Consider the following 27,166-nt stretch of genomic DNA (forward strand, 5'->3'; position numbering starts at 1 on the left):
TGGGTGAACGGGAGGCCGCCAGGAGCTATATTCGTGAGTTATTTTCTTGTTTGCCTATGTTTCTTTGTCGTTGTTCTTCTTACTTCCGGTTTGACGACTAACGTTCTTGTTGTTTGTCGCAGTGGAAATGTCTGCCACCGTGACCGGTCTTGAGAATCTGACGAAGACCTTTTTTGAGGTAAGTGATGATGAGAATGCCGAAGAGAAGGACGTCGGCAAGTCGGAGGGTCCTTCAGGGGAGAAGGAGGGCCAGGCTTCCCCTACCCGGGATACCGAAACGTCGGGAAAGCAGGGCGTAGGTGGTCAGGCTTCCCCTACCCATGAGGAGGGGCCTGCTGACGGGCAGGCGACTCTCACCCCTCATCCGGATAGCAACGTGGAGGTTATCCACACTCCTAAGAAGCGAAAGATGTCTTCTAGCCCGGAAGGGGCCCTCACCATAATGGAGAGGAACTTTGATGCTACCAAGTTCATTGACTCCCAACTGATACCCGGGACAGAAGAGCATTTTCATGAAACCGAACTGTCCGGGCAGGCGAGGTGGATGTATCGCACCTTGCTTCGTGGGGCCGTGATAGCTCGGAAGGCCGAATTCGAGTTATCCGGTATGGAGGCGCTTCGGAGAAAGCTTGAGTCCTCTGCTAAAGCTAACAATGACTTCAAGGCTCAAGTTGAACTCCTCCAGGGTCAGCTGTCTGAGATGGGGGGAAAGCTTAGCGCTGCTGAGGAGAAGTCGTCGTTTGTTGCGGAGAGGTTGAAGGCGTCCGATGAGACCGTGGCCCGGCTTCTTGAGCGTGAGATGACACTGGAGGGTCAACTGAACGCCGCTGAGGGTCGGGTTGTCGCCTTGGAAAAGGAACGGGAGCAGGCCGTCTCGGAGGCGAAGGCTGCTAAAGCAGAGGCCGCTAAGCTTAAGAAGAAGCTTAAGGTGGCCAAGGAGCAAGGGAAGAATGCCATCTTGATGACCGAAGATGCCCTGAAGGCTCAGCTGAGGATTGCTGCTCCTGATTTCGAAACGTCGTTAATTGGTGTTTTCAAGACTATCCAGGACGGGAAAATTGTTGATATGCCGAAGAAGTGAAGTCTTGTAACTTAGGATATTTTGTAATGCATTTGCTGAACAACCTGTTGATATTTTGTCGTTTTGTTTGCCCTGAACAATTTACTTGTCCGTTCCATATTTTGACGCTTTATAAGTTATCGTCGTTTGATTGCTATGATTTTTGCTTGTTTTGTTATTTTGTCGTGTTGCCGTTATCGTGTTATCGTTTATTCTGGGCGGGCTTATTTCTTGTGCCCGTCTCGCCGTTTTCGCATTTGGTAGCAGTTCGGACCGATTTGGTCGCGTAGTCGTCGAATTGGTTGAGGCCTATGAGCCGTCTGGCTCCCGGGGTGATCAATCCCGGGGTGCCGTTTTAGGTTTTGGTCATGAGAAACAGATATGAAGTAAGAAAGTTTTAACAAGTAAAAAATTTGAACAAGTGAAAATTACTCGTCAGTTGGGCAAGCATTTGACAAAGTAAGTAAACAAGATGAATTAATCATGTGGACAGGGCAAATATTAAATATTTGGCTAGGCTCCCTGGTCGGTGAGCCGGTGGGTCAGGAGTAGAACCTCTTTAGGTTACCTGCGTTCCATGTTCTGGGTATTTCCTTGCCGTCAAGTTTTTCGAGTTTGTAAGCGCCCTTGCCGAGTACCTCCCTTACCCTGTAGGGACCTTCCCAATTTACCGCCAGCTTGCCTTCCCCTGGGGTCGGGACGCCGATGTCGTTGCGTCGCAGGACGAGGTCCCTTTCTTCGAAGTCTCGTTTGAGGACTTTTGCATTGTAACGCAGGGCTATTCTTTGTTTCAGCGCCATTTCTGTTAGGTGAGCTATCTCCCTTGTTTCCTCGATCAGGTCTTTCTCGACCGCTTCGCTCATGCCCGCGAGTAGTAATCGGGGGCTTGGTTCGCCGATTTCGACTGGTATCACCGCGTCGACCCCGTATGTTAGGCGAAAGGGGGTTTTCCCCGTGGCGCTTTGCTCGGTTGTCCGGTAGGACCATAAGACGGAGGGGAGTTCGTCAGCCCAGTTTCCCTTCTTACTGTCTAGGCGCTTCTTTAGACCAAGAAGGATGACTTTGTTTGCGGCCTCTACCTGCCCGTTTGTTTGGGGGTGTTCTATTGAGGAGAACTTTTGCTTTATCCCCAGGCCAGAGAGGAATTCCATGAACTTCTTGTCGGTGAACTGGGTCCCATTGTCCGAGATAACGACCTCCGGGATGCCGAAGCGGGTTATCACGTGCCTCCACATGAACTTCCGGCAGTTGGAGGACGATATCGTGGCTAGCGGTTCAGCCTCTACCCATTTGGTATAGTAGTCAATGGCTACAATGAGGCATTTGACTTGTCCTGGGCCGATCGGGAAGGGTTCCAAGAGGTCGACTCCCCATTGTGCAAAAGGACGTGTAGTCGTTAGCGAGCTTAGCTCGGAGGCCGGTGCCTTGTGGAAGTTGGCGTTTTGTTGACACTTCGTGCATTTTCTGACAAATTCCTTTGAGTCCTTCATCATTGTTGGCCAGTAGTATCCTGCTCGGATGAGCTTCCTTGCTAGGGCTTTGCCCCCGATGTGATGTCCGCAACACCCTTCGTGGACTTCTCTAAGCACGTAGTCCATTTGGTCGGGGTGCAAACACTTCAATAGGGGCTGGCTGAGTCCCTTTTTGAATAGTTGTCCCTGTATGATTGCATATCTGGCCGCCTCCCTTCTTAAAGCTTTGGCTGCTTTCTCATCTTCAGGCAACTTGCCGAGTTCCAGGAAGTTGGTAATGGGATCCAGCCATGAGGGGCTCGACTCCGTCAGGTGGAGGGCGACCGTTGGTTCCTTTACCATGCCCTGGATGAGCGACCGGTTACCCGATCCTGGCTTTGTGCTCGCAAGCTTCGACAAAAGGTATGCTCGTGTGTTCTTTTCTCTTGGAACGTGCTGGATGATGACCTCCTGGAACTGGCTTGTCATTTGCTTGACCTTTTCCAGGTACTTTTGGAGGAGGGGGTCCCGGGCTTGGTAGCTTCCGTTTATCTGCGAGGTGACGACTTGGGAGTCGCTGCATACTTCGACCCTCGTCGCTCCGACTTCCCGAGCCAGCATTAGTCCGCCTAGGAGAGCCTCATATTCTGCTTGGTTGTTCGACACTGGGAACTCGAACTTGGTCGATTGCTCATAGATGACCCCTGCTGGGCTTTCCAAGATGACCCCTGCTCCTCCGGACGTTTGGTTGGAGGCTCCGTCCACATGAAGCCTCCACCGTGTGCCCGTTTCCTCGGGAGGGTCGCCCGTTACCTCCACCAAGAAGTCTGCCATTGCCTGGGCCTTGATTGCGTGTCGAGGCTCATACTGTAGGTCATATTGTGAGAGCTCGATGGCCCAGGTCATCATCCTACCAGCCAAATCAGGTTTTTGCAGTATTTGCCGAATCGCCTGATCTGTCCTCACAACTATACGGTGACTCTGGAAGTATTGTCTTAACCTTCGGGAGGACACTAGGAGCGCCAGCGCCAGCCTTTCCAGTTTGCTATACCTCAGCTCTGGTCCCTGGAGTGCCCTGCTCACGAAGTAGACGGGCTGTTGTGTCTTTGCTTCTTCTGTAACGAGGACCGCAGCAAGCGCTTCCTCGGTTACTGATAGGTAGAGGTAGAGAGGTTCTCCGGCTCTGGGTTTCCCGAGGACTGGTGGTGCCGCCAAGATTCGCTTGAAGTGGTTGAATGCCTCTTCGCACGCTGGGGTCCATTCGAACGTCATTCCCTTTCTCATTAGATTGAAGAAAGGTAGGGCCCTTGCTGCCGATGCTCCGAGGAAACGGGACAAAGCTGTCAATCTCCCAGCAAGTCTCTGGACGTCTTTGATGGAACCCGGACTCTTCATTTGAAGGTCCGCTTGGCATTTTTCGGGATTGGCTTCCACTCCTCTTTGAGTGATCATGAAGCCCAGGAACTTTCCGGCCTCCATGATGAACGCGCATTTGAGCGGATTAAGCCTCATGTCGTGTTGTCGTAGGGACGAGAAAACGTCGTTAAGGTCGCTTAGGAGATCGTCAGGTCGTGCGGTCTTTGCGAGTATGTCATCTACATAGACTTCTACTGTTTTGCCCAGGAGTTTGCTGAATATCTTATTCATCAACCTTTGGTATGTGGCTCCTGCATTTTTTAGACCAAATGGCATTACCTTGTAACCCAGGTCGGTGCATCGGTATCTGATTGTACCCTGAGTAGGCGTCCATGAAGCTCAGATATCTGTACCCTGCCGCTGCGTCGACGAGTGCATCAATATTAGGTAGGGGGTAGCAGTCCTTGGGACAAGCCTTGTTGAGGTCAGAGTAGTCTACGCACATTCTCCACCTCCCGTTGTGTTTTTTAACCAGAACCACATTCGACAGCCAAGTCGAGTAGTCCAGTTCCCGGATGAATCCCGCTTCTAAGAGGCTGGCCGTTTGCTTGGCTACCTCGTCCGCCCTTTCCTGCGACATTTTCCTCCTTCTCTGGGCCACTGGTTTGGCTCCTGCCTTTACGGCCAGGTGATGCGACATGAGCTGGGGGTCTATCCCTGGCATGTCGGCAGGTGTCCAGGCAAAGAGGTCGGCATTAGCCCTGATCATCTCCATCAAAGGCTCCTTTATTTCGTGTGGGAGGTTTCTGTTTATGAATGTGAATTTATCGTCCTCGTCGCCGACTCTGAACTTTTCCAAGTCTCCTTCTGGCTCTGGTATGGGTTTGTCGTCTACCCTGGCGTCCAGGTCGGCCAGGAAAACCCCTGACGCTTCCTTGGATTTTTTTCTGAGAGAAAGGCTGGCGTGGTCGCAAGCGACCGCCGTTTCCAAGTCGCCCCGGAGGGATCCCACGGATCCGTCATCGGTGATGAACTTCATCACCAGTAGTTTCGTACTGATAGCTGCCCCCAGGTCGTTAATGGTCTTTCTCCCCAGGATGATGTTATAAGCCGTCGAATCTCGTAATATTACAAAGTCTGCCATGATTGTCCTCCGTCTTTGCCCTTGTCCCACAGAGGTTGGGAGTGTGATGATTCTGTCTGGCTTGATGAAGTGGTCTCCTAACCCTACCACACCGTGTTGGTGGGTCGTCAGGTCGGAATCTCTCAATCCCAGGGCATCGAAAACGTTTCGGAACATGATGTTTGAGTCTGCCCCCGTGTCTACCAGGATTCGTTTGACGAGGCCAGTTCCGACCCTAGCCGTGATGACCATGGGCGGACTTTCCGGCACCTCGTCAAACCATTGGTCCTCCGGGCCGAAGGAGATAGGTGGGAGACCCTTAAGACTTCTAACAGGTGAGGTGGAGACCGCTAGGACCTTGGCATCTTTCTTCTGCGCCGATTTCGACCTCGGGGCGGTATTCCTGGCCGTCACCACGTTTACCACCGTGAGACCGTGGTCGTCACCTTCTGGTTCTTGTCGCCGTCTTGTTGGTCGGGATCTATCTTTGTTGTCGTTGTCCCGGTTGCGTCTCCTTGGTTCCCTTATAAGGTGGGAGAAGTCGGCGAGTTTGCCGTCCCTGATAGCTTGCTCGAGGGCATCCTTTAGGTCAAAGCAGTCTTGGGTCTTGTGCCCGTAACCCTTGTGATATTCGCAGTAGAGGTTCTTGTTTCCTCCCGTCCTGTCCTTCAGTGGTCGGGGCTTCGACAGTATCCCCTTTTCTGCTATCTGTTGGTAAACTTCAGTGATCGATGCCGTGAGGGGGGTATAGTTGGTGAACTTCCCAACTCGGGGGAACGGTTTGGGTGGTTTACTCGGACCGCCGTCCCTGGCGTGTTCCTTTGGTCTTTCTCTGGCTTTGAAGTGCCGGGGTTGGTTGTAGGCGGGCTGCCGTTTATTGGCAGCCACAACCCGGCTGACTTCCTCGTCATTAATGTATTCTTTGGCCACGCACTGGATCTCTTGCATTGTCCAGACGGGCTTTGTGGTGAGGTGTTTCCTGAAGTCCTCATTCGAGAGTCCGTTCGTTAGACACAAACTTGCCACTGAGTCCGTCAGACCGTCAATTTCCAAGCACTCATCATTAAAACGGTCCAGGTACTTCCTGGTCGGCTCTCCGGGTCTCTGTGTTACCCCCAGCAGATTAATTGGGTGTTTGGCTTTGACAATCCTGGTTGTGAACTGAGCCAAGAAGGCGTGGCTGATGTCGGAAAATTGGGTCACCGAGCCTTGCGGGAGGTTGTTAAACCACCGTATTGCTGGGCCCGCTAAGGTGACTGGGAAGGCGCGGCATCTGACCTCATCTCCCACCCCTTCTAGGTTCATCCTGGCCTCAAAGGCCGTCAAGTGTTCCAGGGGGTCTTGCGTTCCGTCATATTTCATGTCTGTCGGTTTGTCGAAGTGTTTTGGTAGTCGGACCTCGAGTACAGAGCGGTGGAAAGGGGTCGCTCCTATTATGACGGGTCCTCGGGTAGTTCTTCTCAACTCATTGTTCTCGCGGTGGGCTTCCTCGTCGCCCCTGTTCGACGCGCGCCGCCTTTCGTGTCGGGCGTAGATGATGGGGTCGCGACTTCTCCTTCTGGGGCGTACTCGCCCCCCAGTGCTCTCCGACTCGTACTGGGGGCTCGGTGTGCGCCTCGAACGGCTCCTCGAACGGGAACGGGTGGGGCTCCGTTCTGGGGAGCGTTGGTCGCGCTCTCTTTCTGCTAGCCGGCGCTCTAAGTCCTGCATTCTATGGTGTAGTTCTTGCATTATCCTGGCGTGGTTATCACCCGTCCCCCCGAAGGGGCGTCTCTCGTGAGTCTGTGTCGCATCCCTCGGGGGCGACCGTTGCTGTTGCCGGGATTCCGTCGCGACGGCGCCTCCCCCGAGTATGGGAGGCGTTACCTCGGAACCTGTCCCAGTCTGGACCAGCACGAAATCCATGAACGTATCCCCACAGACGGCGCCAATGTTCGGCAGGTCGGGTACCGGACGGTTCGGGTTGGGACCTTGAGGTCAACGCTTGGGATGATGGAGAAGCTCGTTGGGTCGTGGTTTCCTGGTCCCGGGCGTGCGAGGTCCCGAGCACTTCACATGGGGAGGAGGGGTGCCACCTGCAAAGACACTCCGACGCCCTTGTCAGAATATGTGCAGGCGGAGAGGAAATGGTGTGAGAGTGTGACGTACCTTGGGGGGAGAGCCAGTCTCCCCCTTATATATATGTCAGTAGTGGGCCCTTCCAGTGGGTAGGCCCATTCCCTCAAAGGTGTTGTCCCACGGCTGTGTGCAAGCCGTACGAGACGCGTGTCCGGGTCGGGTGGGAGGTGCATTACCGGGCTAGCGAGAACTCGGGTCGGGTTGACCCGCGTGAGTTTAGGCCAGGCCGTAACAGTCATAGTTTAAAACTGGGCCTTAGTCCTATGCATAAATGGCTACTGTATGTTATGGTTTATATGTAACGGAATATTTCCTCAGAAACGGTTATGGTCAGCAAAATTTTTTTGGTGTAGTAATTTTTGTCCAGCTTCAATTGAAAACTACTGATACATTTTATAACGGTTTTTATAAAAATAAAAAAATTGTAATTTTATCTCTTTATATTAAAAAGTTGTAATCTGATAAATTTAATTTTTAAATAATTTATTTAAATAATTTATCCTATTTTTTAAAAAATATTTTCGTAACTTATCTTTTCATTTTTAAAAGAAAAACTCCAAAAATAATGTTGCTAGTACTGGTATATATTGTCAACATAACTGCGTGATATTTCAACGATGAGGTAATATGATTAAAACTTCAGTTTAATCAATAAATATCATAAATTAATTAATTTAATTCATTTTACTTAACTGATTTTATTGTTTGAAATTTTGTGTTAATACCCATGCTAACAAATTTAGCTTATGTTGGACATAGATAATAAATTCAGAAGTTTTATATATTTTAAAACAATAATATATATATATATATATATATATATATATATATATATATATATATATATATATATATATTTGAAAATAAAAGAGCTCAACACATTAGAATAGAACAAACCGAAAAAAATATTTAAATCAGACAAGTAACTCTAGATAGTAACACAGAATAAAGAACTCTCATATCCTCTCCGGCATAGCAATAATAATAATATATTATTAAAAAAATAAAAAAAATCAATTCAAATAATCCAATATTCAATAATGGATATTTTGATTGATAAGAGAAAAATTTATAATTACCAAAGATTTTTTTAAATAAATAAAAACATAATATCTACTTATACATATAAACCTAAACTAAATTTAGTCACCCAAAAAAAAAAAAAACCTAAACTAAATCTCTAAAGTGGTTCTTCATTTACAGCTTTCACCATTTCAATCTCTCAAATTTAAAATTATCTATATTGCTTTTCGAGATTCAGTTTTGGACATCATATTAGTTCATGGACCTGTTTTAGTACTGAATCAGTGAACTAAGTACTAAATTGGCTCTAACTTGTCACGCAGAACATATGGCTAAACAGTTTTGTTTCGTTTTGGCATTTAAACAAGATAAAAATGAAAAAAGGAAGAAAAATTTATATGATGTGCAAATCATTATTATCTCTATTCTTCAAAACGACAATTTTTTTTTGTCTTATTTAATAAAAGATGCTATTTAATCATATATCTAGTGGGACAAGTTAAAATTAGTTTGTTGATTCAATTTTGGAAAGCGTCCAGGACTCAATATGGTACTTAGAATTGAATTTTGAGAACCAATGTAATGAATTTTGAATATGATAGACTAAAATAATAAAAATTATGAATCAAAAAGACCACTATGAGAATTTAGTCTACTAACATGTGTGTGAAAAGATTTTAATGGTTAGTACTAAGTAAACATAAACTCGTAATTGAAGTTAAATTTAATCATTTTTAGAATTCTTAAATTAATCTGATCATTAATTATTTATCAAAATTTGCATGAGCCAATTATAATTTAGGTTAAAATATTATTTTAAAATTAAAATATAAATGTCAAAAATTATAATTCGATGGTTTGAATTGTATCCATTTCAATGGAATTAAGAAATTAATATTTTAAATTTATTTTTTATTTTAACATAATTTTCACCATAAATATGGGCTTTTATTTCATTTTTTAAAAAAATCCTTCCTGTTCAATTATCCATTTCTTCGATGAAAATTAATTTTAATTTTAATTTTTATTAGAATCAAATAAATTGAATGTAATTGGATTTGAATTTGTGAAATTAACAATTTATTAATTTAAGGACGGGTAAACTGATACTATTATGTGTTTTTTTTTTTTTATACTATTATGTGTATAATTTTTTTTATCGAAGATAGGAAGATTCGAATCCGCGACCTCTTAGGTGAGTATGAGAGACTATGTCATTTGAGTTATAACTCATTGACCTATTATGTGTATACATGATACTAAGGTTAAACAAAAATACATAGATAAACTTAAATGAAAAAATAAATTGAAACTAAAATAAAAAATAAAAAAGATATATTAAAATTGAATACAAAGAAAATTATTTTTTTTATTCAATTTATTGATGTTACAAGAAAGGAATTTACTCAACCTAATTTGTTAACGTTATAGTTTAGACTTTAGAAATTAAACCAGAAAAAATCACTCAACATTCTATCTAATTTTTTGATATAACAAGAGAGGAATTTATTCAACCTTATTTGTCTATACTATTATTTTATCACAAAACTAACAAGTAATTTGGCACTTCTCTAATCATAAAACTAATCTCTTTATGATGATTATAATAGTTTAGGAAATATTTACAACTTCATATTAGATTAAAGAATAAATCTCTACATCCAAATCATAATCCTAACCAAGTCCAACCCAGTATTTAAAATTCACGCGCACACGTTCACTGCTGTCGCTTTTTCTTCTTCTTATTTTAAATTTGCCCACGCAGGTTCTTCTTCTTTTCATTTTTCGTTATCTTTCAATTTTGTCATCGTCATCATCAATAACGCCAACATTTTGCTAACATATTTATTGATTTTTGATTTTCTTTGGTGCCATTATTAAATAATTTCGATTCATTTATTAGTTTATTTGAGATTCATTTGAATTCATAATTGAATTCGATGTGTTTTAGTTGATGATTGAATTTTTTTTTATTGCTGGTTCAAATCTGAACTAATTTCAGTTCATTTGTGAATTAACTGAGCTTCACTTGATGCTGTTGTTAAGTATTGACCAAATTATTTATTTCTCAAGAAATTTCGATTCATTTCTTAGTTTTATTTAGGTTCATTTAGTTTCGTCTCATTTGAATTTGCTGAACTTGTTCATGTGTGATTTTTTAGTTAGTTTTTGTTTAAATTTGAACTAATTTCGGTTCATTTGTGAATTAACTGAGATTCACTTGATGCTACTGTTAAATATTGACCAACTTTTTTATTCGTTAAGAAATTTCGATTCATTTCTTAGTTTAATTTAGTTTCATTTGGCAGGATAGTAGGACCTGATAATATCCCGATTGAGGTTTGGAAGGGTCTTGGAGAAAAAGGCATCAACTAGTTAACCATGCTTTTTAATGAGATTTTAAGGTCAAAGAAGATGCCTGATGAGTTGAGAAAGAGCACCTTGGTAACTATCTACAAGAATAAAGGGGATATACAAAGTTGCGGAAACTATAGAGGGATTAAGCTTATGAGTCATACTATGAAGTTATGGGAAAGGGTGATAGAACGGAGGTTGAGAAAAGAGACACAAGTAACAGATAACCAATTTGGATTTATGCCAGACAGATCTACCACTAAAGCGATATACCTATTAAGAAGGATGTTGGAGAGGTATCGTAGTAATAAAAGGGATCTACATATGGTGTTTATTGATTTGGAAAAAGCGTATGATAGGGTACCAAGGGAGGTCTTATGGAAGGTTTTAGAAAAGAGGAGAGTAAGGATCACATATATTCGGTATAGGATTACACCAAGAGATCATCTTTAAGTCCATACCTTTTCACATTAGCCTTGGAAGTACTCACAGAGCACATCCAAGAGCCTGTGCCATGGTGCATGCTTTTTGCCGATGATATCGTCCTTATGGGAGAGTCAATGGAAGACCTAAATAAGAAGTTGGAGTTATGGAGAGAAGCTCTAGAAGTGTATGGTCTGCGCATAAGCCGTAACAAGACGGAATATATGGAATGTAAGTTCAGTCTGAAAAGGGAAAATCCCAATATAGAGGTGAAGATTGGAGAAAACATCCTACGAAAAGTTAAAAGTTTTAAGTATCTTGGGTGCATCATACAGGATAATGGAGAGATTGAACATGATGTAAATCATAGGATCCAAGCAGGTTGGTCAAAATGGCGGAGTGTATCTGGTTTTATATGCGACAAAAAAGTGCCTTTAAAACTTAAAGGTAAATTCTATCGCACCGCTATAAGACCGGCTATGTTGTATGGTACGGAGTGTTGGGCGGCTAAAGGGGAGCACGAACATAAACTGAGTGTGGCAGAGATGAAGATGTGGAGATGGATGAGTGGTCATACGCGATTGGATAAAATAAGGAATGAAGATATAAGAGAGAGAGTTGGAGTAGCACCCATTGTGGAAAAGATGGTTAAATCGCGTCTCAGGTGGTTTGGACATGTGAGAAGAAGACCGATAGAACATCCAGTCAGGAGGGTGGATGAGATGGAAGATGGACAAAGGGCGAAAGGCAGAGGAAGACCTAAGAAAACCATCCATAAGGTGGTCAAACGAGATCTACATGTAAACGGTCTCTCTGTAGACATGATACATGACAGAGCACAATGACGTCGTTTGATTCATGTAGCCGATCCCACTTAGTGGGACAAGGCTTTGTTGTTGTTGTTCTTCTTTTTCATCTTTTTTTTTTCATCTTCTCTTTATTTCATTTTTTTAATTTTTTTTTATTTATTCTCTTGAGAGGAATAAAACCAAAGAGAAAGAATACGAAAAAGAAGGAAGAGAAACATGGAAGAAGAGGAATGCGAAAAAGAGGAGGGGAATTGCGAAGAAGTAAAAGAAGAAGGAGGAGAAGAGAAACGCGAAAACATTCACGTGATTGGAGCGTGTTTCACACTCTACTAATAAGACTGATTTTTATTGAATTTTGATCAATTTAGTTATACTTGGTTATTAAAAAAATTTGGATGAGTAGCAGTTTTTTAGATTAAAATAAAAAAAACATAAGTCTACAAACATAAATTCAATCTACTAACTAAATAAATAAAATTAAATATTATATTTAAAAATATAAATTAATAATCATTAAATAATACTTAAATTTTTTGTTACGAACATTTGAAATGTCTATGGATATATATTTTAGATTTAGTTTGATAAAAAATTATAAAGAGATGTCTCTGGTTTTTAAAAGAATTAGCACCTCATTTTGTGTTAAATAAACCTAGATGGCTAAAAATAATGGTACATCACGTTTCTAAGGTATTCCCGCTTTTGAACGCTTCACTTCCATTTTCAAATTTCAGAGTTTCAGAACAAAACTCAACACTTCATTTATACACGCTTCACTTCTTTCTTCTTCTTCAATGGCTCCTTACTTCGTGTTCCCTCGCTCTCTCTCAGAGCTCGAGCAAGAGCCCCAAGATTCCAACCGTCTCTACGCTCAGAACCCTCACCAAATCTCTTCTATTCGCTCCTCCCAACTTGAAGAGTTCGTCAAAGGTATCACCTTTCACACTCCCCATCACTATTTCCTTTTATTTTTGGTGTTATACTTGAATTCTCAACTTGATGAAGCTTTTCTTAGAGATTTGAAGCTACAAGTTTCATTCTTCCCCATTTTTTTCAATTAACTGTGTATAATTCAAGACCTCTCTTTATAATTTTTTGCTATGCTTGAATTGTTCAAATTGGCGAAGCTTTTACTAGAAAAATAGGTTTCATTGTTCGAATGTGCTTTTTTGCAAATATGCAATTTGGGGAAGAGATATCGCTGATTGATGAAGAATTATCAAAGATCCTGTTTATGTAATTTTGCGTGTGGGCTTGCGAACAGGTGTGTCCTTTGATCTCTCCGACAGGGAACTTTTCTGCGTGGAAGACCAGGATGTTTTTGATCGTGTCTACTCGCTGATTCGAGACTATGCTAGTCTTCCCCCATCTTGTAAATTCAATCTCGTGGAAACTCTACGCTCAAATTTCAGTGTGCTTCTCCCCAATGTTGATTCCCTCTCAAGGGCTTCTCAAGGCCACGAAGATGAAATTCCAGTGCTGGATCGCCTTGCTTCTCATCGTAATGCTTTCAAAATATATATGTTCTTCCTTTTCAGCATTGTTCTTGCTGAAGAGTCAAACAAAAGCAGTTCCGGGAACAGCTCCAAGGTTATTGCTTTGCTTTTTCTATACATCTTTTGGGTGAACTATGAGTGATGCATTGGTTTTTTTTATCTCTTTAATTTTTGTTTTTGAGCGAGTGTTGATTGAATTTGAAGCTTTTTTGAGTCAGTTCAGGTGGGAACAGGTGCCAAGAAGAAACATGCTGTGAATTCATGGGATTGGGAGGTACAAAGGGGTAGAATACTTGGTCTTATTGCTAACTCGTTGGAGATCAACCTTGAAATGATTTTTGGTTCGTCGGACCCTGATGAAAGTTTTCTTTCTTTTATTTCCAAGTAAGTCATCTTTCCTTTCTGGTTTGGTACTTTGGTAGTTGTGTACTATAGATGTACACCTATCCTCTTTTGTAGAGTGTTTAGGTTGAAAATATTTTTTGATCTTCTTGTAGACAATCTTTAGGCAGATATATCTCATTTGACATTTGTTTATCATAGGAATGTATTCTCTTTGTTTGAGAATGTGGCACTCTTAAAAGACTCCGATGTAAAAGATGCTCTCTGTTCCATGGTTGGATCTTGTTCCACGAAGTACCATTATGTGGAACAGTCGTGTGCATCCATCATGCATATGATTCACAAATTTGATTTTGTTGTCACGCACATTGCTGATGCAATTGCTGGTGCGGAGAAGAAGTATGGAGATGCAACCCTGGCCACCTCTCTTATCAGAGATATTGGAAGGACTAATCCGAAAGATTATGTAAAGGATACTGTTGGGGCAGAGAATGTTGGGCACTTTCTTGTAGAGCTTGCTGACCGACTTCCAAAATTGGTTTCCACTAACATTGGCATTCTTGTTCCTCACTTTGGTGGGGAGTCCTATAAGATCAGAAATGCCCTGGTTAGTGTGCTAGGGAAGCTAATAATGAAGGCATTCAAGAATGTTGAAGGTGATGTGAGCTCTAGATCCATTCATCTGCGTACTAAGCAGGCTATGTTGGAAATTTTGCTTGAACGTTGTAGAGATGTTTCAGCTTATACAAGAAGCCGAGTTCTTCAGGTGTGGTCAGAATTATGTGAAGAACATTCTATTTCAATTGGTCTGTGGAATGAAGTTGCAGAAGTTGCTGCTGGAAGATTGGAGGACAAGAGTGCAATTGTCAGAAAATATGCTTTAAATCTACTAATTAATATGCTGCAACACAACCCTTTTGGTCCACAGCTTCGAATATCTTCATTTGAAGCAACCTTAGAACAGTATAAGAAGAAGATAAAAGAGCTTGAACCAGACATGCCTACAGAAGATGTACCTGGTGATTTATCAGCTGAGGATGTTAAATGCAATGGTGATGGTGGATTGGACAATTTAAATTCTGAAGCTGTTGCAACGGAATATCAAGATAGTTTAACTGATACTTGCATGTCCCAGAAAGAAGCGACTCTGCAGGACAGTAATCTTCCAGATGTTGGGAGCTTGGAGCAGACGAGGGCCTTGGTTGCGTCGCTTGAGGCTGGACTAAGTTTCTCTAAATGCATAGGTGCTGTAATGCCAACATTAGTCCAACTGATGGCTTCTTCTTCTGCTACTGATGTTGAGAACACAATTCTCTTGTTGATGAGGTGCAAACAGTTTCAAATTGATGGATCAGAGGAATGCCTTCGAAAAATGTTGCCACTGGTTAGCCCATAATCTTTTGAACCTGAAAATATAGGAGTATGCAAGATCTGGACAATTATTTCTTCCATGTTTTTGGTCAATCTACTCATGTTCTATGTAATTTTTTATTTGCCCAACACTAATTTTCTCGTGATTTTTGTTGCAGGTATTTTCTCAAGACAAATCCATCTATGAAGCTGTGGAGAATGCTTTCCAAACAATATATATCAGGAAGAACCCTGTTGAAACTGCCAAGAACCTCTTTAATCTTGCTATTGATTCCAATATCGGAGATCTAGCAGCTCTTGAGTGTATAGTTGGGGCCCTGGTCTCTAAGGGTGATATATCTTTGAACACTGTATGTTCGTTATCATTGTTGGATATTTTGCTGTTTTACATTATTTGATTTGACTTCTGCTGTATGTTTTATACTCTAGAAATATGACTTGGCTCAGCCTTAAGGAAACAAGGTTAATGTTATAGGTTGACAAATTGTATGTTTTGAAATATCTTTCTGGGGTTTTGTGATGAGGTAACAAAATCTCTGGACTTGATTTGTTCAAATATAACTGATTAAAAATTATCATATTGCAGTTATTTCAACATTTATTTTTGGATAAAATGTTGTGATGTCAATATCTATATATACTATAAATTTTTTACTCTCTAAAGATTTTGTAAGCATTTCATAATTTTTAAACTTACATAGAAAGAAGGCTTTACGTTTTATTTGTTAATTTTTTTATCCATGTTATCAAATTTAGCTATGACTTGTGTTGAATTAACATATTTTTGTTTTGTTTTCATCAATAATTTGATTTTCTCATCATTTCTTTGCCAATTTAGATATCAGCTCTCTGGGATTTCTTTTGCTTCAATGTTGATGGAACCACTGCAGAGCAAAGTCGAGGCGCTCTATCTGTCCTTTGCATGGTTGCAAAGAAATCAGATGTTGTATTGAGCTCACATTTGGTGGACATAATTGATATTGGGTTTGGTCGTTGGGCTAAAGTTGATCCTTTGCTTGCTCGGACAGCATGTCTTGCTATCCAGAGATTGTCTGATGATGACAAGAAAAAGCTGTTGGTCTCTAATCATGCTCGGATATTTGGTATTCTAGAAAGTTTAATCACTGGTTATTGGCTTCCAAGTAACATTTGGTATGCTGCTGCTGACAAAGCAATAGCTGCTATATATTCAATCCATCCAACCCCAGAAACAATGGCAGCTAATTTTGTTAAAAAATCTGTTAGTTCTGTATTCAACGATGGTGGGAGTGATGTGCAGAGTGATACTGAGATTAGTAATACTGGCATACTCACCACAGTTCAAGTAGCAAAACTTGAAAGATGTTTATTTGTCATAAGCCATACAGCCATGAATCAACTAGTGTATATTGAATCTTGTGCCCGTAAAATCCAGAAGCAGAAGAGAATGAATGGGAGAAAGGACTCTGAGAATGAGACAATAGTCAATAATGGCACATTGACTGGTACTCAGAAGGTATAATTGATCTTTCTGAGAAATTTTATGCGAATCTTGACAGCTTTAACTATTTATCTTGTACATAGCATTTTCAGTCATGCTCTAATTGCTGCAGGATAATGATATAAATGCGGAACTAGGATTTACTGCCTCTGAGGATGCTGCTCTTGATGCCTTGTTCGAGAAAGCAGAGAAAGAAATAATATCAGGTGGCTCAAATGAAAAGAATTTGATTGGAGTGTGTGCAACATTTTTGTCAAAGCTTTGTAGAAATTTTGGGCTAATGCAGAAGGTGATTAGCCTGATATTCAGCTCTAAGTGTCTTGCATTTCGCATTCTATTTTATGAATGCGTAGATATGCATTCAGCTTTCCTTACTGAAATGTAGAGATGTGTGTTCTCTAGAGTTTTTATACATTATAAAGCAGAAAACTATTTTTCTTTTCTTCATAATTTTTTTTCTAATTTTTCCTGAATAATTGTCTAACAAATTTGCTTTTCCTATATATTCAGTATCCAGAATTACAGGCATCAGCTATGCTGGCATTGTGTAGAATGATGATTATAGATGCAGATTTCTGGTGAGATCTTTGTTAAATCATTCCTCATCTTTCCCCCCACTTAGATATCCCTTACAATGAATTGACTGTAGTATTATGTGTTTTATTTTCAGTAATGCAAATCTCCAACTCCTCTTCACAGTTGTGGAGAGCTCGCAGTCTGAAATTGTTCGCTCTAATTGTACTATTGCATTAGGAGATTTAGCAGTTCGGTTTCCAAATCTGTTAGAACCATGGACAGAGATGATGTATGCCCGCTTACGGGATCCTTCTGTATCTGTCAGGAAGAATGCTGTTCTGGTGCTTTCACATCTTATACTAAATGATATGATGAAGGTAGATGTTTGCATAACTGCAGTCTTTTAATCTTCCAATGGTTTACACATTGATGTTAAGGAAGCCCATTTTTTTTTCAGGTGAAAGGTTACATCAATGAAATGGCTGTGAGATTAGAAGATGATGATGAGAGGATTTCAAGCCTAGCAAAGCTATTTTTCAATGAACTGTCTAAGAAAGGTTTTTACCTTATTTAAAATTATCTTTTATTTGTTTAGTCTTCCTGTATTTGCATCAACGTTTGTATTTTTATGTGCAATATTTCTTAAATGGAAAAGTTTACAACTTTGTATTCCACTTGTGATAACAGGAAGCAATCCAGTATATAATTTACTTCCAGATATACTTAGCAAATTGTCCAATCAGAATCTGAGCAAGGATTCTTTTTGCAATATCATGCAATATTTGATAACTTCCATCAAGAAGGTACATCTCATCTAGTGTTGAAACTTCAATTTTTTTTTAAATATTTATTTTTTCCTGTGGTTTCAGCCTAACGTCTTTTCTTCTAAAATTCATCACTCCAGGATCGACAAATGGAAGCCCTTGTTGAAAAGCTATGTAATAGGTTTAATGGTGTTGCAGGTATCCTTCCCCCTCCCCCCCCCCCCCCCCCCTTCTCTTAAAATACACATAGAAACCATCCTAGGTGTAGCTTGTCATAATCAAACAATGAAAAGTTTCACATGTTAACACAAATGCTTTGAACTTTTGTATTCTTTTACATAGCATCCCTTCAGGATGATTTTCTGATAAAGAGCAATTGTTCTTATGAACAACCATATTTTTCCCTCTATCTCCCACCATGGTGGAATTCTAATGCATTTGAAGTTGATACAGCCATTAACTTTGCCAAACAAACTGAACCTCATTTTCTATTAGGGTGGCTACTTTCATGAAGACGTCTTCATGTGAAGATGATATTGCGAACCGTTAGATGGTTCAGTCAACCATCTCAAACCATCTAACAATTCACAATATCATTTTCACATGAAGATATCTTCATAGAAGTAATCACCTTCTATTGAATATATAATGAGAATCTGAATGTAGACTTATTAGATTATTAGCTTCTTCCTTTCTCGAGTGATATGTACTGCATATCTTGTGAAGTATAAAAAACTCTCTATTATTTGTAAAATGGATGGGTTTGTTTATGGCTTTACACTTTTGCTGCTCAGTTCTAATTTCCAAATGTTTTTTCCCCTCCCCTCTCATTTATAAATTAATTCTTGCTTCTTACTTTTCTGCAGACGTCAGACAATGGGAACACATATCCTATTGTCTCTCTCAGCTAGCATTTACTGAAAAAGGGATGAAAAAACTCATAGAGTTATTTAAGACATATGAGCATGCCTTGTCAGAGGATTCTGTTATGGATCATTTCAGGAGCATCTTAAACAAGGTAATCATGTTTTTCCGTTGCCCTTGGTTAAGTGAAAATGGCTAAAGTTGAATCCTGTCTGCTTTAAATTGAGATCAGGGGAAGAAGTTTACAAAACCTGAACTCAAATCTTGCATTGAGGAGTTTGAGGATAAGCTGAATAAGTTTCACATGGAAAGAAAGGAGCAAGAAGTTACCACTAGAAATGCCAGAATTCATCAGCAGAAAATTAGCAGCAGGGAAGGTTTTGTTGTAGCTACAACATCAGAAGAACCGGGTAACATTTGTTCAACTTCAAATTTTCCGATCTATCTATTATAGTATTATATAGCGTCTTTCTAATTTCACTGCATTGGCAGTCATGGTAATCATTGCTGATCAATGAATTCATTTTATGTTTTTGTTCAGTTTCGGTTGGCATGATTACATGACTGATTAGAGCAAAGTTTTTTAATATGAAACTTCTATTTTGCCTTGTGATTTATGTGGCACTTCCTGCATTTTCAAGAATATCTGCATATTTTAATAAAGAATTTTGTTTGTCAGAAAAGCACAAGTCTGATGACAATGTTGTATGTGCAGATGAAACAGATGGGGAAGTTATTGATCCAGGCACCAAAATGACTGCTTCGCCTTCAAATGATAAATCAAAAGGGAGACCTTTTAGGTCAGAAGATCATTCGGGTTCCTCGAGCGAGCTGATAGAATCAGATCAAGATGATGCCGAGGTCTCATCTGTGGTTAAAACTAAAGGTTAGTGTATACACAAGTTTTGGTGAATCTGTCTGATTTGAGAAATACAACTAACTAGAGGCTGTAAATTATAGGATTTTCCCAGTCCAGAACTAAGAAAAGCGGCATAAAGGACAACAATGGGAATATGTCCAGAACTAAGAAAAACATCATGAAAGATGGAAATGGTGATGTCTCTGTGACCAAAACTAGGCGCAATACCCGATCAAGGAGGTATGCATTCCCTGCATACAATTTTTATACCTTTGGCTTGTATCTATGTTAGTAAAAGTATATGCTAACAGTATAGTTTTGCACCTTGGCCTTGTTCTGTAAGGAGGACAAATATCAATACATTTGAATTGAGAAAGAAAAGAGAAGTGAAACAACTCTTTGTGGCTGAAGTTCTTGAGTGATATTGCTCTCAGCATCTTGATATATTATTCCAATACCATGACTTTTATCATTCAATACAATATGGTTATCATTACTAGGATTATACTAATCACATGGGGTAAGATTTTACTGACATGCTTAATGTTATCAATAGCTCTGCATAATGCTGTTTAATATTTGTCTGCTTGGTTTTTAGATCATGCAAATATGTGTAAATGAACCAGTTTTTGAATACATAAATCTGTTATGATTCATTTTTGTACCTTAATGCAGGTAGATGAAGGGGTTCAGCTTGAGTGATGAAGTCAATTTGTATGTGATTTTATTAGTTGTTACTTGATAGTGGAAATACATATATTACTGTGTTATAGTAAATAGTAGCAAATGAAGTGTTGAACAGTGGAAAGAAGGGGTACAGAGGAAAGACCAAGTTGCAGCTGAGGTTGGCTTGTATTATTGTCAAGCTTGGAATTTGTATCCCCAATGCACTTTACCTCTTGGAAGACCAACTAATGTAATTCCTAGATGTATTAGTATTTGGATTTTGTAATTATAGTTAAATTTTATTAATTAATTTTGGTTGTGTTTCAATAATTTGAAGTACTAAGGAAAAAAAGTACAAAATTCCAATAAATTTATCTTGCTTGAAGTTACCCAAATTTAAATCCTACTTTTTATTTTTTTGGTTTTTGCTAAAGTCAATGGATTGTTTTATACGAGAATAAATCTTTTTAATTTTTTTTAATTCATGTTGTAAATTGTGATATCTCATTATATATTTTTAAGTGAGAAAAAAATGTGATAAAAGATATAAAAAATTATATTTGACAACATCATTTGAAAGAAAAAAAATTAAAAAATATATTTTGCTTTATACTTCTAGACACTTAAAATTTGAGGTGGAATGATGAAGTGGTAGAAAGTGAATGGGATAATGAATATATGAGAAAATAATAGTAATTATGAACTAAGGAAAACTTTAGATGCGGATTTTGGATTTTCATTATTGAAAGTGATCTGATAATTTTTTTAAATGATGTCAAAGAGAGGTTAACTTTAAGTTTTAATAGAGGGAAGTAAGTTTCATAAATTAACAAAGCTATACCAGCAATTAAAAAATGAACTCATCAATATATTATAATTTGGTTATTCTTTCTCTTTCGTAATTAACGATTAAGAATATTTTTGTTATGTGTTTTTATTTTTTAGTTTTACTTTTATTTTAGAATCTTATGGAAAAAAAATATGTAAAAACAAAAATTTTATTTAACTTTTTTGAGTTTCTCATTACCTTTTCCCCTATTTTCTTTCTCATTGTATCTTCTTCTTTTTTTAGTATTGCTTTTCATTTTTGAATTTTGAGTATATAACTAAGTAACTAACTATATAAAGTTCTTGTCTTTATAAGAGGCGGCACTGCTGGTTGAGTAATGCCCCAGACAACATTAATTTTAGTATAATCCAACTCCGAATCAAACGCTTCAAAAGATTCCAACTTTCCATCATGATTTCTTCATCCATCTCTCTCAGACCCTTCCTTCACTCCATTGTTCTTCATCACCACCATCAGGTAAAAACCCTTGTCCTTTCTTAGTACCATATTCTCATTTTGCCTTATTTTCTGTTTGTTTCCTGAAAAAAGAAACATTCTTTCACTCTTTATATTCATTCAGCAAAATGGGGTGCAGTGTATGGCTCTGATACATGGCTGAGCTGCGCAAAAATGTGGTCTTGAGGCTTTGAGAAGTGAGAATTTTCTCACCCCATGATTTTGGGAAACTTGATTCCGGGACCATTTTTATTTCAATCAGAAGCTTCGAATTTTTCTTTTCAATGATGATAATCCATTTTGAATCATGCTTCTCATTCTGTCATTGGTGTGATCTGTTACAGAGAACAACTGCTTCAAACAGTTGGGCCTGCTTGGCTTTTGAGAATTCAGCAAATTTCGGCACAAAGAGAGTGATCTTTGCAAAGGGTTTCAGGCTGAATTGCTTGGTTGATAAAGTGATGGATGGGACCACATCATCTTTGGTGAATGATGCAGTGGATTGTTTTGCTGGTATGTGCTGCAAACCAGACTTTACAAAATGTTGTTTTATGTTTTATGTGTAAATCCTAGTCATCTCTGTTTGCAGAAGAGGAAATTTTGGAGCCTAATATCTCAACATTGGTTATGAATTTCGAGAATGAGTCTGATCCTTTTGGAGCAGTCAGTAATCCGCTCTATCAGACTGCTACTTTTAAGCAGGTGAAGCTTTGATTTTTTGATACTGACTGTGACATGAACCTTTTGAATGTATTTGGACATAAATGTGTCTAGATACATTGATTTTCTGATGTACTGGAAAAGTAAGAGTACTAATTGGAATGGAGGGAGTAGTTTTCTCTTGATCTCATTATGTTTATTGACCAGTACTCCTATTCATGCAGCCTAATGCAATAGAAAATGGTCCCTATGATTATACCAGAAGTGGAAATCCCACTCGAGATGCTTTAGAAAGGTTCGCTGTGTCCCGTTAGTTCTGTTTGTTTACCATTGCAACTGCCAATATTGCGGCATTAATGTTTTCTTTTCTCACCATGTTTTACCTTGCATGCTGTGTTCTCAGTTTGTTGGCGAAACTTGATAAGGGGGATAGAGCCCTATGCTTCACCAGTGGAATGGCTGCTCTGAGTGCTGTTTCTCATCTTGTTCAAGCTGGTGCCTTTTCTTTCTTCATTGTGCTATAATCTGGTTTTTCTTCATTTTTAGTTGTGAAATTTAGATTAGATTCATCACTGAATATTTAAGAATATGAGTAGTTTCATTCTTTGGAGTTGGAGTCTCTGCATGCATTCACTCATGCAGTGCAGTGTCATCACTATTTGTATTTTCCCTAGATTATTCGTTTGTTGGATTCATTTTGAAAACTTACTGATTGATGCACTATGGGACTGAAAGCCATGAATTCTCAGAGGACTGTTCTTTTTCCCCCTTATTGATGCAAAAATTATATTTTCTGATATTTGGCACTGATAATATAATATAATGTAGGTGAGGAAATTGTTGCTGGAGATGATCTATATGGTGGAACAGACAGGTTGCTGTCCCGAGTAACTCCAAAGAATGGCATTGTGGTCAAGTTAGTCTAACTTGTCAGTTATGCTTGTTCATTTTTTTCCATAACCAGTAATTAATTATGGCAACAAACCAATCAAGTTTGTTTGTTCCATGAAGTAAAAGACCAATTGCTGATTGTAGTTGAATTCTTACGTTTGCAGACGGGTAAATACAACTGATCTTAATGAGGTTGCATCTGCTATTGGACCCCGGACTAAGCTTGTGTGGCTTGAGAGCCCAACCAATCCTCGACTACAAATTACTGATATTCGAGTATGATGCTGAATGTGAAATTCTGAATTTTTAGTGTTGTTACCTGATGTTTTTTGCTGTTATCAGCTATGAAGTCCTTTATAATCATGATTTTGGCTTTGACTATGGAATATTCTTTGGTGGTTTCTTCTCACAATAATGATATTTTTACCCTTTCTTAATTCATTCACAGAAAATATCTGAGATGGCTCATGCACATGGTGCTCTGGTGTTGGTGGATAATAGTATAATGTCACCTGTGTTGTCTCGGCCATTAGAACTTGGAGCAGGTATAAGCATTATTATTAATTTTTTATTATTATTTGACGGTATAAGCGTTACAAGGCAATGGCAATAAACATATTCTCCCACTTCTCTTGTATTTTATGTTTTGGTCACTTGATACTGTATTCTTATCCTAATATTTACTCCATTTTTGTTGAGTAGAAATATATATTGGATAAGATAAAATGAAAAGCTTTGACTCTTTATTGTCCCCTGCAGATATTGTTATGCACTCAGCTACCAAATTTATTTCTGGACATAGCGATATTATGGCTGGTGTGCTTGCTGTGAAAGATGAAAGGTGGTTCCTGATTTTCAGATATTAAATATGTTAAATATGAAAAAAAAAGAGAAAATATTGATGTTTTCCCTCTTTACCCCCTTATTTTCTCGCATTTGTACTTGTTAGTATTTGTTGAACTTACAGTAGCAGTGTTATTTAACTGGTTAGTCCATCACATTACTCACTATTCATCCTTTCCAAAATCTTTACCTCTTTTCATTAAACCTCTTAAGGTTGGGAAAAGAGTTATATTTCTTGCAAAATGCAGAGGGTTCAGGCTTGGCTCCATTTGACTGTTGGCTCTGTATGCGAGGAATCAAGACGATGTCCCTGCGAGTTGAGAAACAACAGGTTCTTCTTGAAACATCTTTTTGTACTCGAAGTGCTTCTACTATTTATCTGTTAATGCATGTCAGATCTTGTCCATTAAACACCCAATTAACCAAAATACCAGTAACCAAAGACATTATTGCTTTCCTTAATATATATATATATAATGGTGATGCAGAGTGAAGATGGTTTGGTTGGTGACATGTTTTCCCCCTAACAACAATGTTGTAACTTTGAGTCAATATGTGCAGGATAATGCTCAGAAGATTGCCGAGTTCCTTGCCTCCCATCCTCTAGTGAAGAAAGTAAACTATGCTGGTCTGCCTGGTCATCCTGGACACGATTTACACTACTCGCAGGTATCATATATATATTGAAATTAAAGATTGTTGTTGCTATGCCTGGAATTGATTATCATATATTCTCTGGTTCCTTGCAGGCAAAAGGTGCAGGATCTGTGCTTAGCTTTTTAACAGGTTCCCTGGCACTCTCAAAGCATATTGTTGAAACTACCAAGTACTTCAGCATAACTGTCAGTTTCGGTAATGATCATTCCACACAATGCTTCTAAAAAATTAACATAGTTTTCGATTGGCAGAATAGATAAGATCTCTTTGTGAAGTTCAAAATTTGAACATTGATAACTATGCCTAGTCTTATAGTACTGTTTCAACATTATTATGTTTATTGCACCTACTGAGAAGCTCCATGATGCAAGTGCAACTTACTAGAAATGATTCAGTTTCACAGTTGTGACTGTTATTCTTCTTGTTGGCAGGAAGTGTGAAGTCCCTCATCAGTTTGCCGTGTTTCATGTCGCACGCAAGCATACCATCGGTGGTTCGTGAAGAAAGAGGCTTAACCGAAGATCTAGTGCGCATATCTGTGGGGATTGAGGATGTGAATGATCTCATTTCTGATCTAGACAATGCCCTTAGAACTGGCCCTGTGTAATTTCTTCTAAATATTCAGTTTTAGTTAGTTGGATTGTAATTCCAAAAATGAAAAAAAAAAAAGGTTTTTGGAAACATGGGTTTCTCATCCTACATTGGGGTGCCTTGAGGGTGCAAGGAAACTTCAATGTATTTTATTATGTAAAATATGGAAAAAAATATTATTATCAGCACTGTAGCTTCTTTTGGCTCTTACTGCAATTAAAGTATCCAAAGCTTTTTTCTATTTTGATCATGAACCATGATTTAAAATTTGAAGTATCAATATAATTTTAAGTCTGCAACTTTATCCTAAAGCCTACAAATTGGTTGATGTGTATATATAAAGATAGTTGGTGATGAAACTATTAAATAAATGAATTGGTTGTCTAAATAAATTACTGTAGAAAGAGGGACGCTCTTTTAATGTTGATATGTGTTTGTGTTTTTGAAAAATCATAACTAATTTTCTAGTTAATACGAATCTTAATAATTCCATTTATTATATTTACATAACTTTTAATCCCTTATCAATTCAATCACTATTGAGTTAGTAATTCACTTTCAAAGTTTTTATTTAGTTTCAAGAAAATCCGATTTCCAGCCGGCAGTTTAGTATCTCAAAATCCAACCCAACCCCCTACCTCAACGTGTCGAAACCCAGAAGTTAAATGCGACACCCCTCTTTATTCTTTAATTCACAGCAGCGATGGTGACATCAGTTCTCTCGGAGCGGAAGAACAGCAACCTCAGCATCAATTATAGCTTTTTCGAACAATAAAGTGGCAGCGACTAAAACAGATATATTTGTTGTAATAAGTTAAAAAATATGTGTGGGTCTGTCAGACAACCGTGTGACCATCCCGCCACAGAACCTGCGGCAAGAACGATCCTCCGCTGCCACAGACGAGAGCCTCCAAGAGGATACAGATGTACGAGCCTATAGAACAGATCCTGTTCAAGTAAGGTCGTGACCTTGTATTTCACTCTTTGATTATATAAATTTTCTTGTCTTGCTAAGAACAAGCGATGTGAGACTAACTTCGCTTCCCTTGTTAATAGAGGTGTACATGGCCTGGCCCGGCCCGGCCCTGAACATTTTAGGGACTAATTTAGTGTGATTTCATCGGGTTTAGGGCCGGGGAAGGGTCTCAAAAATATACCCGGTTATTATTTCGGGTCGAGTCCGGGCCATAGCTCGGGTCACCCGAACTCGGTCCGGTGGCATGGTCATCATACATAATTAATATTTTGTGTTATTAGTGATGGATGATGGTTATTCTTATGTGGAATTTAAATATTGTAAACCTTAATATTTTGTGTTATTAGGCATTATAAGATTATAAGTTAATGTTTTATATTTAAAATGTATAAGATTTTAGACTAATGCATAATATTGTGTTATTTGTATTGATTTAAATATTTGGTGTTATTAGACAATATTAGTATTGATTATGGTTTAGGGTTGGTTCTTGTTATTTTTTTTAAGTGAATTTTACTATGTGAATTGTGAAATAATGGTTGGAGATTAGGTGATTTTTACATGCTAAAGACCCGATTTTCACCCGACCCGAAGGTGCGTAGGTTTCATTGGGTCTAAAATTGGGTTAAGGTCTAAAAATTAGGCCCGGTCTATATTTCAGGTCGAGCCTGAGTTAAGCCAAACCCGGTGTAGCCCGGCCCATGTACACCCCTACTTGTTAACCTCACCAGTTACTCTCTCTCTCTCTGGAATTGTATTTATTGATTTAAGATCCCCCAATACATATGCCAATAATGAATAAGTTGCAGTTGCAGCTGCAGCTCATATTTACTGCACAAAGAGAGAGTAATGCTTTATAAAAACTGGTGGGAGTATTTTTGGTGCATCATCGAATAAATAGCATGAGAAAGATTGTATACTAGTTAAAATTGCTGTAGAAAACTTGACTGGTGGTCTTAAACCTTTGTCTCAAAGTCTCTTATCCTATTATTAATAACCTTAATCGCAACACTGCATAATCATTACCGTCTCCTATTTTATGCATTTTTCCCCCCTACTATTCCTCAAAGATAGTAAGTGGTTTCCATCTTATTTTTTTGGTGGCATGTGAAAGTGACTTATGTTTCAATAAATTACATGGTCTTACAATATAACATTTGGAACAGGTCCTATTAACCAGATTGTGT

The 27,166-nt window shown here is 39.1% G+C and overlaps 2 protein-coding genes across 3 annotated transcripts; both read left to right on the forward strand.

Annotated features, from left to right (window-relative positions):
• The first annotated feature begins 12,366 nt into the window (after positions 1-12,366).
• On the forward strand, positions 12,367-20,406 carry LOC107645541 (binding protein). Its single transcript, XM_088492228.1, has 17 exons — positions 12,367-12,648; positions 12,983-13,308; positions 13,438-13,598; positions 13,758-14,940; positions 15,086-15,277; positions 15,766-16,422; positions 16,520-16,696; positions 16,918-16,985; positions 17,078-17,300; positions 17,381-17,480; positions 17,611-17,726; positions 17,828-17,885; positions 18,554-18,705; positions 18,784-18,961; positions 19,267-19,437; positions 19,512-19,650; positions 20,086-20,406. Exons 1-17 carry the CDS (start codon positions 12,513-12,515, stop codon positions 20,087-20,089), a joined length of 4,041 nt encoding a protein of 1,346 aa, XP_088348354.1. The 5' UTR covers positions 12,367-12,512; the 3' UTR covers positions 20,090-20,406.
• A 730-nt stretch (positions 20,407-21,136) lies between these two features.
• Positions 21,137-25,244, forward strand: CBL (cystathionine beta-lyase). Of its 2 annotated transcripts, XM_016349598.3 has the most exons (14): positions 21,137-21,382; positions 21,486-21,558; positions 21,706-21,874; positions 21,951-22,063; positions 22,246-22,316; positions 22,425-22,516; positions 22,850-22,937; positions 23,077-23,188; positions 23,361-23,457; positions 23,672-23,753; positions 23,969-24,086; positions 24,317-24,424; positions 24,505-24,607; positions 24,844-25,244. In XM_016349598.3, the coding sequence occupies exons 3-14, from the start codon at positions 21,823-21,825 to the stop codon at positions 25,017-25,019; spliced, it is 1,212 nt and encodes a 403-aa protein (XP_016205084.1). In that variant the 5' UTR covers positions 21,137-21,382; positions 21,486-21,558; positions 21,706-21,822; the 3' UTR covers positions 25,020-25,244. The 2 variants fall into 2 exon arrangements, with proteins under 2 accessions (XP_016205084.1, XP_016205083.1); XM_016349597.3 differs by lacking the exon at positions 21,486-21,558.
• The last annotated feature ends 1,922 nt before the right edge of the window (positions 25,245-27,166 follow it).

The sequence above is a fragment of the Arachis ipaensis genome, chromosome B6 (assembly GCF_059453495.1).
Source record: "Arachis ipaensis isolate K30076 ecotype BB chromosome B6, ASM5945349v1, whole genome shotgun sequence".
Taxonomy (NCBI): domain Eukaryota; kingdom Viridiplantae; phylum Streptophyta; class Magnoliopsida; order Fabales; family Fabaceae; genus Arachis; species Arachis ipaensis.

Bases quoted from the DNA above. Each gene is read 5' to 3' on its own strand.
- LOC107645541 (XM_088492228.1), top strand. From the start codon at position 12,513: ATGGCTCCTTACTTCGTGTTCCCTCGCTCTCTCTCAGAGCTCGAGCAA. The intron at 13,599-13,757 runs GTAAGTCATCTT...TGTTTATCATAG, and splicing joins TTTCTTTCTTTTATTTCCAA to GAATGTATTCTCTTTGTTTG. The intron at 19,438-19,511 runs GTTAGTGTATAC...TGTAAATTATAG, and splicing joins ATCTGTGGTTAAAACTAAAG to GATTTTCCCAGTCCAGAACT.
- CBL (XM_016349597.3), top strand. From the start codon at position 21,317: ATGATTTCTTCATCCATCTCTCTCAGACCCTTCCTTCACTCCATTGTT. The intron at 23,189-23,360 runs GTATGATGCTGA...ATTCATTCACAG, and splicing joins TACAAATTACTGATATTCGA to AAAATATCTGAGATGGCTCA. The intron at 23,754-23,968 runs GTGGTTCCTGAT...AAACCTCTTAAG, and splicing joins CTTGCTGTGAAAGATGAAAG to GTTGGGAAAAGAGTTATATT.